This window comes from Mytilus californianus, unplaced genomic scaffold (assembly GCF_021869535.1).
Source record: "Mytilus californianus isolate M0D057914Y unplaced genomic scaffold, xbMytCali1.0.p SCAF_7, whole genome shotgun sequence".
Lineage (NCBI taxonomy): Eukaryota > Metazoa > Mollusca > Bivalvia > Mytilida > Mytilidae > Mytilus > Mytilus californianus.
Window position 1 is genome coordinate 58,507,043 of NW_026262723.1, and position 17,177 is coordinate 58,524,219.

General features: G+C 30.4%; 1 protein-coding gene across 1 annotated transcript in view; it reads left to right on the plus strand.

Annotated features, from left to right (window-relative positions):
- The first annotated feature begins 364 nt into the window (after positions 1–364).
- LOC127708507 (uncharacterized) overlaps positions 365–17,177 on the plus strand; it is a 107,697-nt gene continuing 90,884 nt past the window's right edge. The window contains exons 1-7 of the mRNA XM_052213398.1: positions 365–475; positions 9,298–9,388; positions 11,911–12,004; positions 14,026–14,152; positions 14,623–14,765; positions 15,138–15,271; positions 15,799–16,002. Coding sequence (XP_052069358.1) covers positions 9,323–9,388; positions 11,911–12,004; positions 14,026–14,152; positions 14,623–14,765; positions 15,138–15,271; positions 15,799–16,002 — 768 coding nt within the window. The 5' untranslated portion in view covers positions 365–475; positions 9,298–9,322. The remainder of the gene's footprint in view (positions 476–9,297; positions 9,389–11,910; positions 12,005–14,025; positions 14,153–14,622; positions 14,766–15,137; positions 15,272–15,798; positions 16,003–17,177) is intronic.

Consider the following 17,177-nt stretch of genomic DNA (forward strand, 5'->3'; position numbering starts at 1 on the left):
AGTTGGACGCCCGAAAATGTTCATTTTTTAAGTAAAAGATCATCCATGTCTACACCAAAAGGTTGAATTTTACAACAAGTTGCAAATAATCGATATGTAAAACATCATGCAATAGCATTGATTACGGGATCGAGAGCTTGCTTCAATAAGCATTTTACATACTAGGGTGGTAATATAGGAGTGCATTGTATGCAATAAATCCAAATTAATAATATTTTCACAACAAAAATATAACGGGAAATGTAAATTTTATCACAGTTGGTTAATTTTACGTCTTAAATCTTACAAAGAATTAGACGTTTTGAAAGTATACAGGTAAATGTAGGTGTATGTATACCTTTAGTTTTTGAACCCATTTGTTTGTCTTTCGAAATATCCAGAACTCGTGATGCTGCATCTATTCAGATATAAGTACAAACAGTTTGTAATGTATATATATTCTTCAGATCTTTAGGAATATCTCTTGAGAAACGAGGTAAATATGTACAATTACAAATTATTTGTATTTACTTTATTGGAATAGTTACTACAATCATATATATATATATATATAAAAACAACCAATTATCTGCTGCAAATTGCTTAACATTTTAAATGTATTCTGTTTTTATGGATGCATTATTTTATTTCCCTATTATGCAAAATGATATAAATGAATTACAATCAAAATACTCTTGGAAATCATTTGCAAAATCTGAATGTTAGCAGTTGAATGAAATCTTATTTGATGTTGCACTATTATTTGATATTTTGCTTCCTTGATAAGCAGAAGTATTTATTGCTGTTTGTGTAAAACTGAAAACTATGGTTAAAAAAATAAAAGAAAAAAATCTGTTACACAGGATTAAGTGTTTTGGAGAACGAAAGAAGAAATGGATAAAGGCCGGAAGTATAAATACAAAGAAAGATAGTTAAACGAAATAAATACAGAAATAAATACAAATAAATAAATAAATGAGCGAATAGCTTGATGAAAACAAATATTCTAAGATTTAACTATCTAATATTTTACGTTTTTAAACGGGTAAAGTAAAATTTTGATTGAAGGCAACGTCTAACAGCTGGTAAAAGTGTTATGTAGAATCTATATCTGAATTCACTGAAATCTCGATTTTCTTCAATCATATACCAATGTACTTGCAGTTTGCAATTTGAGATAAATTGCACTATATTTTGGAATGCACATATTTTTCCGAAGAAATGAAAGAATGTATAGATAGAAAATACCTTACCAACATTAACACCCTAAAGTTTAAAATAGTAATGGATTTTTCAAAACTCAAAAAGTTGTGCAAGTTCATTAGAATCATAAATAAATAAAATGGATTCTCTCTGATAAAATGTAAGCCTTAAAACCTATGCATTCTTTTCTTCTCTAAGAAAACTTTATCTGCTGCTACCTCGTCACATGCATCATATGTCTTATAATATATATATATATATACGTATGGACTCATGTCTGCATGAGGGTATGGATGGGGTCCTTCATTTCTGTATTCTTTATTTCTCGCTCATTATTCTTTAATAATAATATGGCTATTCTGTAAGTACCTGATAACTGTACTCCGGACATTGTTATTTTCTGTAATTAGTATATTTGTATCCAATTCTTTAATTTTTGCAGCTGTTCTATATATTTTAGCACCCCATTATTCTCCATTCTTTATTTTTTTTTTGCCCATTATTATCTTTTCTGTAAACACGATCCACACCGTTCTGCATTGGTAGTGATAATACAAGTGAGAGTGATTATATTAACCCCCTAATATGTTACCACGAATAATGAGTTACACATTTTTAAAACTCCTAATTTAGAATACTTCAGAAAATTTTCAAAACTAAATGCCATTCTGGAGAATTAACTTAATAATAAACTGATAGAAAACTGAAATAAGGCTTTAACACAAAGGCAAAATAAATTTTCTGAAAACCAAACACCATTACGCGCACATGTTAACATTATAGTTGTTTATTGAAACGCTTGTCTAGGTTTTAACTTTAAAATACCAAATGCACAATGGTGCATGTTGTAATCATTATTCACATCTTTTCGTAAATATGCATTTATTATTTATTTATATATGTCAAAAACAGGAAATAAAACTCATTAGAAATAAATATATACCACAATATTATACTGCAAATCTAACAGAGTACAAATTAAAACAGCTTTTAATATTTTGTCATGTAGAACTTTACAAAAACTTAGCAATACTTTTTAAAATACTTACACGATATTTATGATTTATAATTGTCTCTTTGAGTTGAATGTTATGGTAATTTATAAATTGGAATTTAGCTGTATTTTCCCATGCATGCATTATTATGTTTAGTGTAAATGTATTGAGTATAAAATTGTGTATATATGATGTCCTTTTGTACACCTATGTGTCTGAGGTTTAATAATAAATTATTGTCTATTGTCTAGTAATTATCCTAATTATCCTAATTATCCTAATTAAAAAAAGGTAGATAATGTACTGGTTTCATATCTTATAGAATTTACAGGCATGATGTAAAATCTGGAAAAGAACCGAATTTGTTTAGGCGCAGACCATCTTTTGTGTGGAAAGGGGGAGGGGAGTTTTTTTCTGGGAACAAAAAACAAAAATACGAAATTATTTGTTTTCGACTTTAATCGAAACAAATTATATTTTCATCATCATACCGGAACAAGAAATTTTTTATAGATTTAATGTTCTTGTCCCCAAATTTTTCAATGGAAATACCATTTCACTTTCATTCTGAAACAGAAACAGTTAAATATATATGTATTTTTTTCAATTTAGATTTAAGCATTGAATAAAATCATTCTCCCACAAAAGATTAATGATCATTGCTTTATAATATGTCGGAAACAAACAATTATTTAACTTCAGATAAAAAAGGTCTAGTTTTATAGAGGAAACGCGCGTCTGGTGTACTAAGTATTGTCTACCCCAGGAATAGATTATCTTAGCTAAATTGACAAAAACATGGGTCCTAAATGCTCTTCAACTTCTTAATTTATTTGTCTTTTTTAACTCTTTTTTTTTCGAGCGTCACTGATGAGTTTTTTTTTTAAGACGAAACGCGCATATTGCGTACAAAATTCTAACCTTGGTATCTATAATGAGGGTCGATGCCACTGCTGGTGAGGGCAATTCTAGATTGATATAGACCCTTTTCTTTGTTGGTTTAAAAAATGTCTGGTTGGCATTAGCTTAATAAACCTATAGTTATGATATTTCTTCTTGAATAAATCCAGAGTTGAAACAAAACGCAACGTTATACCCGAACAATGAAACGTTTTATTCAAAAAGTAAGATATTGGTTGTGGTACAAAAATATTTCCATTAGTATTAATCTAAGAGAATAATATTTGTTTATGATTATTCTGCCACGTTTTTTCAAACAACGGTGTTTCGCGTACGCTTAATTAAAAGGTATTTATATGAATTTATATAATAAGTAACAAACAAACAAAAACGGTGCTTTAAAGATCAAAATGTGCAAGTAAAAACAAACTAAGATCACAATGTGTAAGTAAAAGCAAACTGATTTAATTAATCAATTAACTGAAACTTGAATGATCCAAGATTCTTAGCCTTAGCACTATAAGATGGCATACTTCGACTAAATGATGTTGGTGATATTAGTTGATCAGACGCATCTTTGTTGACTAGTCCATTTATGATTGTGTACAATAGTACTATAGTCTTGATCTTTTTACGCGTTCCATTCTAATGTGTACATGTAAGAGTACTACAATATTCTTAATATGAAAATTTAAAAATAATAAAAAGAAAGAAGCAAAAAACCATACATAAAATTGAGAATTGAAATGGGGAATGTATCAACGAGAAAACAACCCATCCAAAGAGCAGAAAACATATATGTTATAGTGAATATAAGTCATATTTTTTTTTTATGATATTACTGTGAATATTAATTTTCAGTTAAGTTATTTCTCTAAGTATATATAAAACAAGTCAAACGTCCAGACCTAATTTTATATGATTATACGTGGAATATAAGAATAGAGGGGCATAACATTATAAACTACGGTTGATGTAATATCGTATAGATAAGAGCTAGAATATATTAAATAAGTGAAAATACGATAGTGTATTTAAGGAATGACTGTAATATGTTTTATGTCTATGAAGAAATAACACCAAAAATGTGGTGCGCACTGAATAACTCGCGTAGCGGGTTATTTAAAAGTGTGCACCACATTGTTTAGATTATTTCGAATAGACAGAAAAAATATTACAGTCATTCCTTATAATTTAATTCTAAAAAGGAGTAAATCATGATAAAAACATTGATGACGTCACGGTCACATGACAAAATTATGTCTATGAGCTGATAGACAAAACACTTTCAGCCAATCAGAAGACGTGTTACATCCAAAATTAAATTATTAAAGAACATTAACTAAAAGAGTTAAATCACAAAAAAGTATTTAGAAAAAAGGAGGGTCCATTCTCCAAGCGCCTTTAATCATTAATAAGTCAGCTTAGTAGTGCTGATTTGGGGAATTCTTGTAAAACATTGTCACTTTAGGCCGAAATTAAAACACCGAAAATTTTGTTTACGTAGTACAACAACTTTATTTATTTTATTTATATTATTTCAAAATTTAGGTTCAGTTCTTAGAAAAATTGAAAAATTCATATGAAAAATCTTCTGAATATTTTTTATCATCATCACCTTCTCAACATATGACAGTTGCTAACATCAACGTCATCTGGTTATTAACATTTAATGAAAATTCCCATCCGTACCTTCGCTTTAATCTTTACTCAGAAACATTGATTGTTTTGTACAATTATGAACACAATTCATAATTTTTCACAATAAGGACATGTTTATATACAAAAAATGTAATATGCAAGATTTTTAAATTTACAAGCCGGATCCGCGGCAAAATACACTAATTCGAAAAAAAAAAGACACTCACCCTTTATTACTATTTTCAACTGTATATAAACAAAATAAATAAGATATAAATAGACAAACGCCATTTATTTTTTTGAAAATCATCAAACTTTAAATATAGGATAAAATTTGTAACCAAATACTAAACCTATATCATTTATAATTCTTGTCACTAGGTACTTCCTTTGAACCAATTGTATTAGTTTCAAAGCAATCATGTCAAACATAATTGCAAACAAACAATGTAAATATATTTTTCAGTTGTGAAATAAGAAGATGTGTTTTTTTTTGTTAAGTTAGATGAAACATGATTATAAACTACATTTATATATTTTACAAGTATGTATATTCCATAATTTTAACTTTCCTTGTTTTAAATTCCAATTTTAGTACAAGTAACATAGGTTGTATTGGAAACTTTCTGCAAATGGATAAAATCTCAAAAACATTTTGAGGACAGGATCTCTAAATCAGTACATAATTTGGTCAATAAAGGTTCTTATTACAACAATCACAAAATGAACTTTCTATCTCATTATTGAGCAACATATTCAAGAGGGGTGGGGTCAATAAGAAGTGTATCTGAGATGTTTGTGGGGAGAAGGGGTACGTTCAAAGAAGCTTTTCTTGCAGTATGTCAAGTTTCTGAAGTGGCTTATACATAAATAAGGGGTGGGTTATTTGTTTAAACTCGTGTCGACAGGGTAACGTTTACCACAAGAGCAAATATTATCGATTTTTAAATATTCAAAATCTATATCAAATTCCTTTCAGATTTTTGTATGCGTCTCATTTACACTCCCGTTCTTTTTACCCGTTCTAAATGAACTAAATGTATATAATTTGGGCGACTTGGTATTTCTTATCTATATTTATATATATAACGAAGTATGATTTTTCTTTGTCATGTAAATTTTGTAATATTGATGGCAACAAAGCTATCTAATTTTAGAATGAAATGGTCGTATATCTTTTTTCCGATTAAAAAAGACACTTTACACTTGCATCGTCTAACTTAACCCAATTATAAGATGTAGAACAACTTTTCGTACCCTTTAAATTTGTCCCATAATAAGTTCATGTGACTGAATGACACAAATGACAGTATAGTCATTTTTCCGCAAGTGATTTGTGTCTTTTAGCTGATTTGACCCTTCCCGGATCTAGCTTTGACTAATGGGCAATAAGACTGATGACGTATGCCGCGTATCAGGATATATTTACCCTTTCGGGGCACATGATTTTACTCTCGGCATTTTGCGAGAATCTTTAGTTCTGAGTGGTTGTTGCTCCTACACGTGGGTGCCTGCATGTTCACTTATCAAGTTGCTTTTGTTTTGTCTTATTCTTTCCTCTGTATATTTTTGTTCCACCATTTCCAATAGGTTGTTGCTCAGGTGTAATTCGCATAAGTAAGATTCAGCATATGAAAAAAAATAAATGATGCAAAGTTTTCTTTTAACGATTTTTGCAGGGATTAAACTTCATAATCAGTCTTCAATAGTTCAGTTGTACGCGCACCATTACATGTATTTCGAAGTCTTTGCAAACGGACTATCATGTTGGTTTAAGGTAGTACCTAACACTGCAGGGAGATAACTCTGTAAAAATCAGCTAAACGTTTTAATCACGTTGTATTGTTAAGGAAATATTAAGCTTCTCAATGATCAAAATTAGTGTTTGTCAAACTGCTATATAACCAATGAAATTTTTCTGATAAAGTGGTTGGTTCAAATTTTTTGAAATTTTTATATTTTTGTCAAAGGGTCAGAGTAAACATTTTGTCAAAATTTTATGAAAATTAAACGAGCCAAATTAATATTAGTCAAGGTGTTGGGTACCACCTTAAAAAGTACAGTGTATGCAGTAACAAAATATTCTTCCATATAAATGTCCTCTCATAATATATAACCTTTTAAGAACAATCACAATTTTAAATGATTAGTATGCAACTTCTATTATTTCATAATTTTTAATGGAGCACCAAAAAGTGTTGAACGCTAACATTGTATTATTGTATTATAATAAATAGAAAGTAGAAATAAAAAAATACGAAAAGAAGGAGTATCACAATTTAATTTTACCACAACCAATTCTAAAACAAACCAAAACATACTAAAATGTAATTGATATTTTTCTGACATGGTATCTGTACATTAAATCTATAGATTGTATGCCTTTGAATATATATGTCTCGTATCGTATATGTTAACATTTCAAAATACCGTAATAGTTTCGAATTTCTCAATTTAGAGCGTCCTATAACTTCAACTTTTTACACCCTTCTAATTGTTCATCAAAGCGTTTTAAAAAATCTACAGCAATTTGACATGATATTTCTTTTCGACATTATTAGAATGATTATAGGTGTTTTTCACATTGAAATAAATTATTTCAGTCTACATTGGACTAACAGTACCAATAAATTGGTCTAATTCCGACATTTAATAGCACTATATATAAATACATATAAATTTGTTTCTTAAATAAATCACATTTTGTGGCTAAGCTTCATAAACAGTGAAAGAAACATATCTTTTAAGATATTTTCAATATTATTTATATGACATATCGGGCTCTGAAAACAATTAAGATTTTTTAGATGTAATTTAAAACATGACGTTGTCAGTTTATTTTCGACTTATGAGTTTGAATGTCTCTTTGGTATTCTTCGCCTCTCTTTTATCCATATCAACTCAATTAAATCCATCTTATGTAGTGACCGCTGTCCCTTTTTATACATTAAAAAAAACCAACAACATTTAAACAATTTATGAAGGAGAATCAAATGATTTTTCTCCTTACAAGCTAAATTTCATCGCAATATAGAGATTTATTGTGAAATTATGGTTCCATCTAGAGATAAAAGTCTGCGTATCTTTCACTTCATTTTCTTTATTCCTTCATTTTTATCTTTTTTGTTCAATGATTGTTGGAGTTTTACAAGTAAGTGCTAATATTTCTTTCACATCAGTTAAACTAGCAATCTTTCGTATTTGGTCCGACAGGTTGGTTGGTTGGTTCGTTTGACAGTGTTCAACTGAATCCATCGATATAATTTTATAATAAAATAATTGGTGTACCCAGTTTGACAGATGAGTTCAATTTCGTCAATTGTCTCATAAGTTTGATATGTTGAGAAATTCGTTCACTTGAAACAGTTTCATCCGTGGAAAAACAGCTATGAAAGAAATCTTTTAAAATAAAACAGCATTACGACATCATTATTTTGAATATAAAAATAAGAAGATGTGGTATGATTGCCAATGAGACAACTATCCACAAGAGACCAAATGACACAGAAATTAACAACTATATGTGACAGTCCGGCCTTCAACAATGAATAAAACCCATACCGCATATAGTCAGTCAGACGAAAATAGTGTATTAAACATGGTTTTATAGCAAACTAAACCTCCCACTTGTATGGCTGTTGTTTATAGTTCAGTTACCCAAACAGACATAATAGGTTAATGTGACAATAATTGGGGTCCAGGAATTAAAACTGTGTAAACATACATTACAGATATACAACTGACTAAAAAATTCAAATAAACATACAAATAAATCTAACAAAGACGCACAAAATTGTTGTTGTAGTTAATAGTAAATTTGACAAAGACGCCAACAAAAAAGTTTTTGCAGTTGATAGTAATTTGACAAAAAGTTTTTGTAGTTGATAGCACTTACTGTATATAGTATACACTTTCTCGATAAAGTACAAATTATGTAAAATATGAATACAAGGGTAAACAAAATGAAACCATCACTGTAAAAACCTCTTGCATCCGAATCGCATCTCAGGACCCACGAACACCAAGAACGCATAAAGTCAAACACCCGATAGCGGGATTCATAAATACCGAGTCACGTCAAAAGTAAAGTCTGAGTAGCAGCTGCAACCTCTTGGATATGGTATGAGTTTAGTTGAGTTAAGCCACACTCAGTGACTATATGTATTTTGCGATTTCCGCAATTAAGAAGAGTAAAATGGTAATTTTATCAACGGACTTTTTGTGTGCATATTAGGTTATTGTATGTTTTTGCTCTCTAAAATTGTTTAATGTAGGATTGTTTTCCATAGCGAATTGTAAAAAAAAATCGTGCTTGTGCCCCATTTGATTTACTTCTATGGAGTGCATCATCATATAAGATTTTCTGCATTCTGGATTATTATATATTTTTCCGTCTTAAAGTTTTCCAGTTAGTACTTTTATTTATTTTCCCTTTCTGTCTCACTTTGTTGCAAACAAGCTGATAATTCTTTTTATATTTTCTATGCAATAACTGCCTTTTTTCTCTGTTTAAACAATTCTCGTAAATACTATTGTCATTAGATTTTATTATCTAGAATTTATAATTATTTTATTTCAGCTGATAATTTTTTGATATATTACAAATGGGCGTTATAAGACAGATACGGCAGCTACTTTGGAAAAATTTCGTTCAAAGAATACGTGAACCGGTGAGTACTTTGTATTCAATACTGAATTACTGTAAAGGATGAAGATATGATACATTTACAAAAGATCTTATAATTATACATATTAAGTTATTTTTCCTTTTTGGCAAATCGGCGACTTAAAGTATGGTGATGTAGGGCGACAGGCAGGGAAAAGTGTAAACTTCTCTCACAGTTTGATCCAAGGTCCCTGAAACTTCACAGGAAGATAGCACATGTGTTGAAGTTCTGAACCTGCTATTATGAAATTGGGGATATTTTTCATATTTTTTCCAGACATGAGAACATTTTTCAACAAAAAAGAGGGTACGGGTTCTGTGCAATCAACTCCTCTTACAATTTCAACCAAGATCCTTAAAACTTCGAAGGAAGATAACACTTACGTTGAACTTGAGTTCTGCTCTTGCTTTTATGGAATTGTTTGAGGAATTTTCAAATTCAATGTTTCAAATATTTATATGTTCAGTATAGAGCAATCTCCGTTGTTTAAGAAACACAACCAAGCCAATTGATTTTTTGGTCTGCTTTTCTTTTATCTTCTTGCGCCCAAGGGTGTTTTTTTTTCTTTTATCTCCTTGCATCTAAGGGTATCTATTAATTTAATGCTTGCTAACAAATGAAACAAACCTAAGTGAACAATCTGCCATAATTATATACCCGAAGCCTGTAAACCAGTGGGGGAAAAACGTCACAGGAGGTAGTGGACTCTTTTTTCCTGTGGACATATTTTGGCGATCTATGATCCAATTGTCGTAATCGTAATTCCGTCCTCTTTTCCTCTAATGTGACCTGCCAAATAAGATTTATCATTCTTGGTTTTTACTTACATGAGCAACACAACGGGTACATGTACCACATGTGTAACAGGATTTGTCTTCCCTTCCACAGCACCTGATATTACCCCTTTTTTGTGGGGTTCGTGTTGCTCATTCTTTAGGTTTTCTATGTTGTGTGTTGTATACCAATAGTTCTTTGTTTTTTTGTTGTTGTTTTTTTATTTTGCCATGACATTGTCAATTGTCTTTCGACTTATGAGTTTGAATATCCCTTTGGTATCTTGCGCCTCTCTAGTACAGAGATTAGTTCATATTCATATTACAAACATGTTCTCTTCCTTAAGATAGTTGATATATTGTCTGCTGGAAGATAATCATCGATCTGGTCATTAATCCACCTCAATGAAAAAATGAAATCGTCCTCTTTATAAAAAAGCTCCCCGCTACAGATTTTCTTAAAATAGAACGCAAGAATTGATTTGTTAAAAGTAAATATTTATTAAATTTTGATGTGCATGGACCTTACAATAAATCAATCTGTCCAAATTAAATCTTTACTCTGTTTGATAGGGATCCTACAAGAAATGAATCTGTCCAAATTAAATCTTTACTCTGTTTGATGGACAACTTACAAGAAATGGAATTGTGCAAGCAAAACGAATATGTCATGAATAACAGTTGTTCAGTCCCAATGTCTGATCTTTCTTTAGATTGACCGTAAAGTCGGACTTCAAAGATGGATCCATACCATTATAAGTTATGACAAATGATTACTCTGCATATGAGCGGTTTTAGACGGACATAAACATTATCCAAACAAAAGTTAAACAAATATTTTCATATGATCTTTAATTTTCTCCGAGAAGGTCAGTTAGGTCATATCCAAATGTACATTTATATTTTTTTTTAAATCAGACGATTCGGATCATTTGATTTCAAGTTTTATTTCACTTTAAATCCATTGTTTAAATATTTATCTACAAAATGTGTCAAAATGAAATTTATTCATTATAAGAAATTTATAATCGGTTTACATCTATGAACAGAATGTCAAACCTTTGTTTGTTATTCAATTATTTATTTTGAAAGCTGGAATTTCTATAGGATGGATTTCAATTAGTCTAAAATGAAATGATATGTCATAAAAAAAGAAAGATTCTAAAAAAAAGGAAAGAATTTAAGATCGTTACCGAGTTATTTTTTTGTGTCATTTTGATATTTGTTCGTATAGAGTGAGCATTTTTAATTATATTTATGTTTTATATACTGAATAACTTTTAAAAATATATGTGTATACATACATGTACATGTATACTTACATTAATCAAAGCTATGTTATGTAACTTGGCAACGGCATTCTCTCGTCTCTGAAGTACTCGATGTGGTATATATTGCAAATACAAGACCAACAAAAAAGAAATTTCAGTTATGAATTAAATACTAGTCTGACCATTGATAAAGATGCATAAAGATCCAGGTGAGCGACGCAGGGTGATTAGATCCTCTAGCTTCATCTAGCAATGGTTTTGTCTGAACTTATTTGACTTACGATTCTCCCCTGGTATCTTCTAACTTGTTTATGGAAAAATTCATCTAAGATATCCTAAAATTTTCAATAATTACAAGGACTTGCTTCCAACGACCTGATGCTTTATACAGAAGCATTTGGAGTTGGATGTATCGAATATGTTTTACTCTTTACATACAATTTTTTTGCGCAGATTTTGACCCTTTTTATTATGATTTTAGCATATTTTACTGTTAGAGATAGTATGGCCAATTTTCATCTTTGTAATCGTGGCCTTAATCAGAACAGCTATACCACCAGAGGACAAACCAACGTGTAAGTACGATATGGTATATACATTACTTGTACCTTTAGTTAACAATAGAGAAAACATGGACGTCCCGGATTTTTGAAAGGAAGGGTCGTAGTTCCACAAAACGGATTACATACCGCCTCGCTAAAATTTTTGGATGATTTTATGCTAAAAGAATCATATAAATCGTGAAAAAAACATGGTATAATTTAATTTTTTTTTAAATCAAAAAAAGGGGGGCGTACGCCCTCAACGCCACCTTGTTCCGCCCCTGGAAAAGATACTTCAAAGAGATTGTATCAATTTCCCTTTCATTTATTTCACACCTATGAATTGGCCTTTAAAAAGGTATGTTAATCTTTAATAAAATTTACAGTATCGTCTGTGGTGTTTGACGTTGTAAAAACCTTCTATCGTATCGTTCTGAACACGTAACCAAATCATAAATGCTTAATGATTGACCGAAGCCGAAGTTTCAATGATCTTATCAAATTCCATTATCATTTAAGAAATAATAAAAAAAAAATGAATCAATCGAAAGTAAAGCTATGTCTTGTCATACCATTTGATTCGTTTCGGATATTGATGTCAGTAAGTGCAAGTTTTACAAACAATATAAATTTTTCATATTGTATTGAAAGTTCCACTAAATTTCGTCAACTGTTCCCCACAAGAGAAACATAAAACACTTTACTTTAAGTTCAAAACGTTTCTTAGATGTTTTCAAAGAGGAATATAGCTTAAAATCTGTTTGTGTATTAGCACCTTAATTCTTTTCTTTACACATTTGGTGGAAAGATAACCGATTTTTAAACAATTGATGGATTTAAAAAGGGACTCATGAGTCATAATTAGGGACATTCACATAGGAGAGGGGTGGGGTTAAACTGGGTGCATAGTTAAATTGTTATCCTACATTGATTTCTCGGATTAAATAAATAAGTATGAAATGTTGAATTGCAAATCTGCGTTCAATATTTTATTAAAGTTATTCATTATAATATCTTTGATGCCGCGAGCTATGTATAACACTGTGATAGATTCTATCAAAAAAATCACATGGGAGATTTATTACTTCTTTTTGGCCTCATTGTAGCCCGTTTTAAAATACGGTTTGGTTTAATAATGATAACCGTAACAAGTTTTGAGAAAGAAACATAATATGAGGGTTTGGTTAAGGTAACCTGATCGGTTAAAGTCAGGTTAGTGTTTAGATAACTTGTCAGATAACCCGCTATGTCATTAAACAGAGTAATAATACGGGTGACGGGTTTTGTAACATGTCATAATGATGACGACTGAAAGTAGTTATATAAATGTTCGTCTGCTTCAAAATGACGTTGTTTTCAGGCATTGTTAATTTAGATTCAGCAACTATTTTCTTTTCTTTGGCAAAACATTAGATTATAATCAAGGGTTTTTATAGTGGGACTCACTATACCAATCCTTGATTATCTACAGAAAAAAATGAATCAGAAATATGAATCATGCCGTAGCAACTGTCCTTTTTTCACTTCTCAAAATTTAAACGAAATAAAGGCCAATTCCTCAGTGTCCAAGAACAAATGACCGCATTTTTGCATATCTAAAACTAGTAAATCCATTTTTAATACATTAATTAATTATAAAAAATACCTGAGGAAAATTAATCATATGAACCTCAAGCGGAGAGGGACCGGTTGCGTCGACTGGGTAAGCTATGCATGCATCTACCTCGGGGAAAGTCACAACTAAGTAAAATATGATCACGACAAGGAATAGGAAACAGTCGATATATTTTTAGTTCAGACGACTATAAGAAAATTTTTAAACAACATAAAAATAAAAGGAATTGAAATAAAATGAAATGACGTTTGCTTTCTTATAATAACAAAAACAAAAACAAGGTTGGAAACAAAAAGCTCTAAAAAGAATGAGTTATGTTTTACTGCAACTTTTATTCTTATTTCTATTTTTTAATGGTTTAACAAATCAATGTTGCCTGCATTGTTTCAAGCATTGTACTTATACAAAACAAATAGCAGCAAATAATATACAATTTTAGGTTCATATGCACCTCATGCTATGCCTAGTGCAGGTTTGGTGCCATTCCTGCAGTCTTCAATATGCAATATAGATAATAAATGTGAAGACAGACAGAAAATCGAGGACAGGCTAGCACAGGCTTCAAAGTAAGTTAAAGATATTGCAATCTTACTAAGGACTACAGTATAATTTTTCTTGGTTTCCAATGATCTTTATCTTTGTAATTGTTTTGGTCCTGCATTTGATTCTGATATCTTTGGCGAGTTTATATGCAATATTATCCTAACCAAATACTGAATAGATAAAACGGTAACTAGTAATTTCGTATTAAGTAGGTAGATGATGATCGAAAATTGAAGAATTTTCATTGACGTATTTTGAAGGTACATATCTCGAGAAATGAAATTGCTGATACATTGTCTGATATATATATTTGAAAAGTATTTAGAAAAGTCATAGTATAACATTCTGTTATTTTAAATATCGATCTCCAATTTTATTTTTCAATATGTTAAAAGATATAATAGTCATCGTTTTGTTTAAAAAAAAATCTTGTTGATAAAATTTGAAGTACGCTAAGTCTATTCCTTGCCTCTCAATTATTTCTTCGTTTTAGATTATCAGCTTTAGTGTCCGATGTAGAGCCATACATAGTTAAAGAATCGACACTTGACGCTTTAGACTCTATAGAAACAGCCGTGGAGCTTGCAGATGTTCTTGTGAATCCTTCCACAAACGGAAGCCTTACATCATTCATCGGTATTTTTTTCATTACTAATATTTTGGATCCACCCAAAATAGTGAATGTTTATGTCAATATATGGCATGAAATATAGAATAATGAGGAAAAAATACCCGGACAAATCAGAGCAAGAATCCTTAATATTTAATAGCCTGATTGTCAGTCAAATGATTTAATCCCAAAATACCGTTCTGTCTGTCTCTAATTAGAAAAGAAGGTTTTTTTCACTATTTAAACAACAGTTTTACGAATATAGTACCAGCTATAGCTAATATTTACATAGCTAATTCTTTTTCTCCAGTTGTAATGCCTGAAATAGACGGGAAAATGATCCACACAATATATTTTCAACTTCTATTGTAACATGTACATCCAAATTGTCATTTTAGGTAATGAAACCTTAATGGTAAAAAGTTTTTTCAAAGATCCTGGAAAAATGAAGACAATCTTAGTGGAAGAAATGAAAGTCATGAGTCCTGTTGTAGCAGATGCGTTTTTAAATTCAACCGTTAATGTGATTGAGGTATATGGTATATGAGTATATAAGTTTACAGATGATATGAAGAATCTATACTTGCATGTACATTAACTAATGGTTATTACACTATAATGAATTTTTACTTGAAGAATATAGTTGTATAGCATAATAGGGGAATGGGATAAAGCCTTATTTACGAATTGTTAACGGAAAAGGAAAAAGCTTAACCCAACTATAGAGACTTACAAAACCTTTCTTAAAAGAAATAGGGGACATATAAACGGGACTCGAGAATTTTACAATAACGTAACTTGAAATTTTGCAATGTTTTATTAACAGCAATTTTTAGGTTGAATAACAATTTTATTCTATGATTTGTAAATATTGAGGAAATTTCAATGTATGACTGAGATTTTCGACACCTAAATATTGAAATTTCTATTCAGGCCTATATTGACAACCGGGTCTTTAGAGAAATTATTTGGGAAGTAGTAATAGACATTACACATACTTAGTAATGTTCCTTATCATCTTAAAAAAATATTTGTAAATTCATTTTCTTTTCCCAACAGTTGTTTAATGCTATGACAACTGGCTATATAGACTTCAAAGGAATTGTATGTGACTCGCCTAAGCTTGCCAGTTACATGTTCTTTCAAAAGAACGTAAACATGACAATGGTTACCAGAGAACTTTGTGAGATACCAGATGATGCAATTCCTGGAATTACAGACATGATTTTACAACAGTTAGATGTTGCTGCTATATTCAGAGTGGTAAGTTTTGAAGTCAGTAGTCTGCCAGTAAAACAGTTATCTAGGACTTTAATATTTCTTAAGACTTGAAACTCACTTATGAGTGTTTTAAAATATCATTCATCATTTTCAACAAACATCAAAGATAATGATAAAAATTATGTGAACCGGGAACAACACAAAAAAGAGGGTCTGGGTGGGGTTTACAGAATGATGAAATAAATATATAAAAAAAAGATCGGAATGAAGGGGGCAAAAATCAATAGAAAAATAGGCAAAAAAAAATTAAGTTTAGAGAATAATAAGATGCTGTAATGATAAGAAAAGAGAATAATGGGCAAAAAAAATAGAGAAGTAGAGAAAAATGGTAAAAAAAAAGAATAAAGAAATCATGAAGGACCCCTATCCAGACCCTAATAAAATGGTAGAGACATAGTTCAGACTGACTCAAGTTTCTGTCCCCAAGTTTTTTTGGTTTTTGTGAACACATTATCAACATATTATTTATCATTCGCTTCAAAAACACTTGGCTTGGGGTCGGTACTCTAGCTCATTATTTAACCATATCTTGATTACCCGCCGTTTTTATAATGTTTGTAAACATTAAGACGTCCTTATTTTTAAACTACACGTGGAAAGTTCTTGGTTTATATCTGGGACTAGTATAATAGTCCCAGTTTGTATCTACTGCTCCTAAAATGTTATTTCCCGAGGTTGTCGTCTTCCCAGTAGTTAACTGACATTGGTCTTAACTTATAAATATATTTTATACATTCTAAGATGATAATATTTGTAAAATCTGGGACTATTATACTATTGAATAGTCCAAGGTAAAATGTACAAAAAATTAAGTAGTCAAGATATTCATGTATCAATCTTTTGGTTTAAAACAAAACTTTTGACTTGCTAAGTGTTTCATGTACCGGTACATGTAACGAGCAAATCAAGGAAAATGTGCCAAAACAGAAAAAAATGTATGCTGTGATATACAGCAGCATTGCATATATTCACTTTGCAGAAACACTTCGTTATAAATATTGTTCATTAAAACAAGGATTTGCATAGTAAGTATCCTAAGATTACTATACAAATGCTTGATTAAAATAAGAGATATCATTTACTGTCTCAAGCATGTTAAGGCGATAAATGTTCTCAATATGTCGACAGCATGCATGTCTGATAGATATGGATGAATT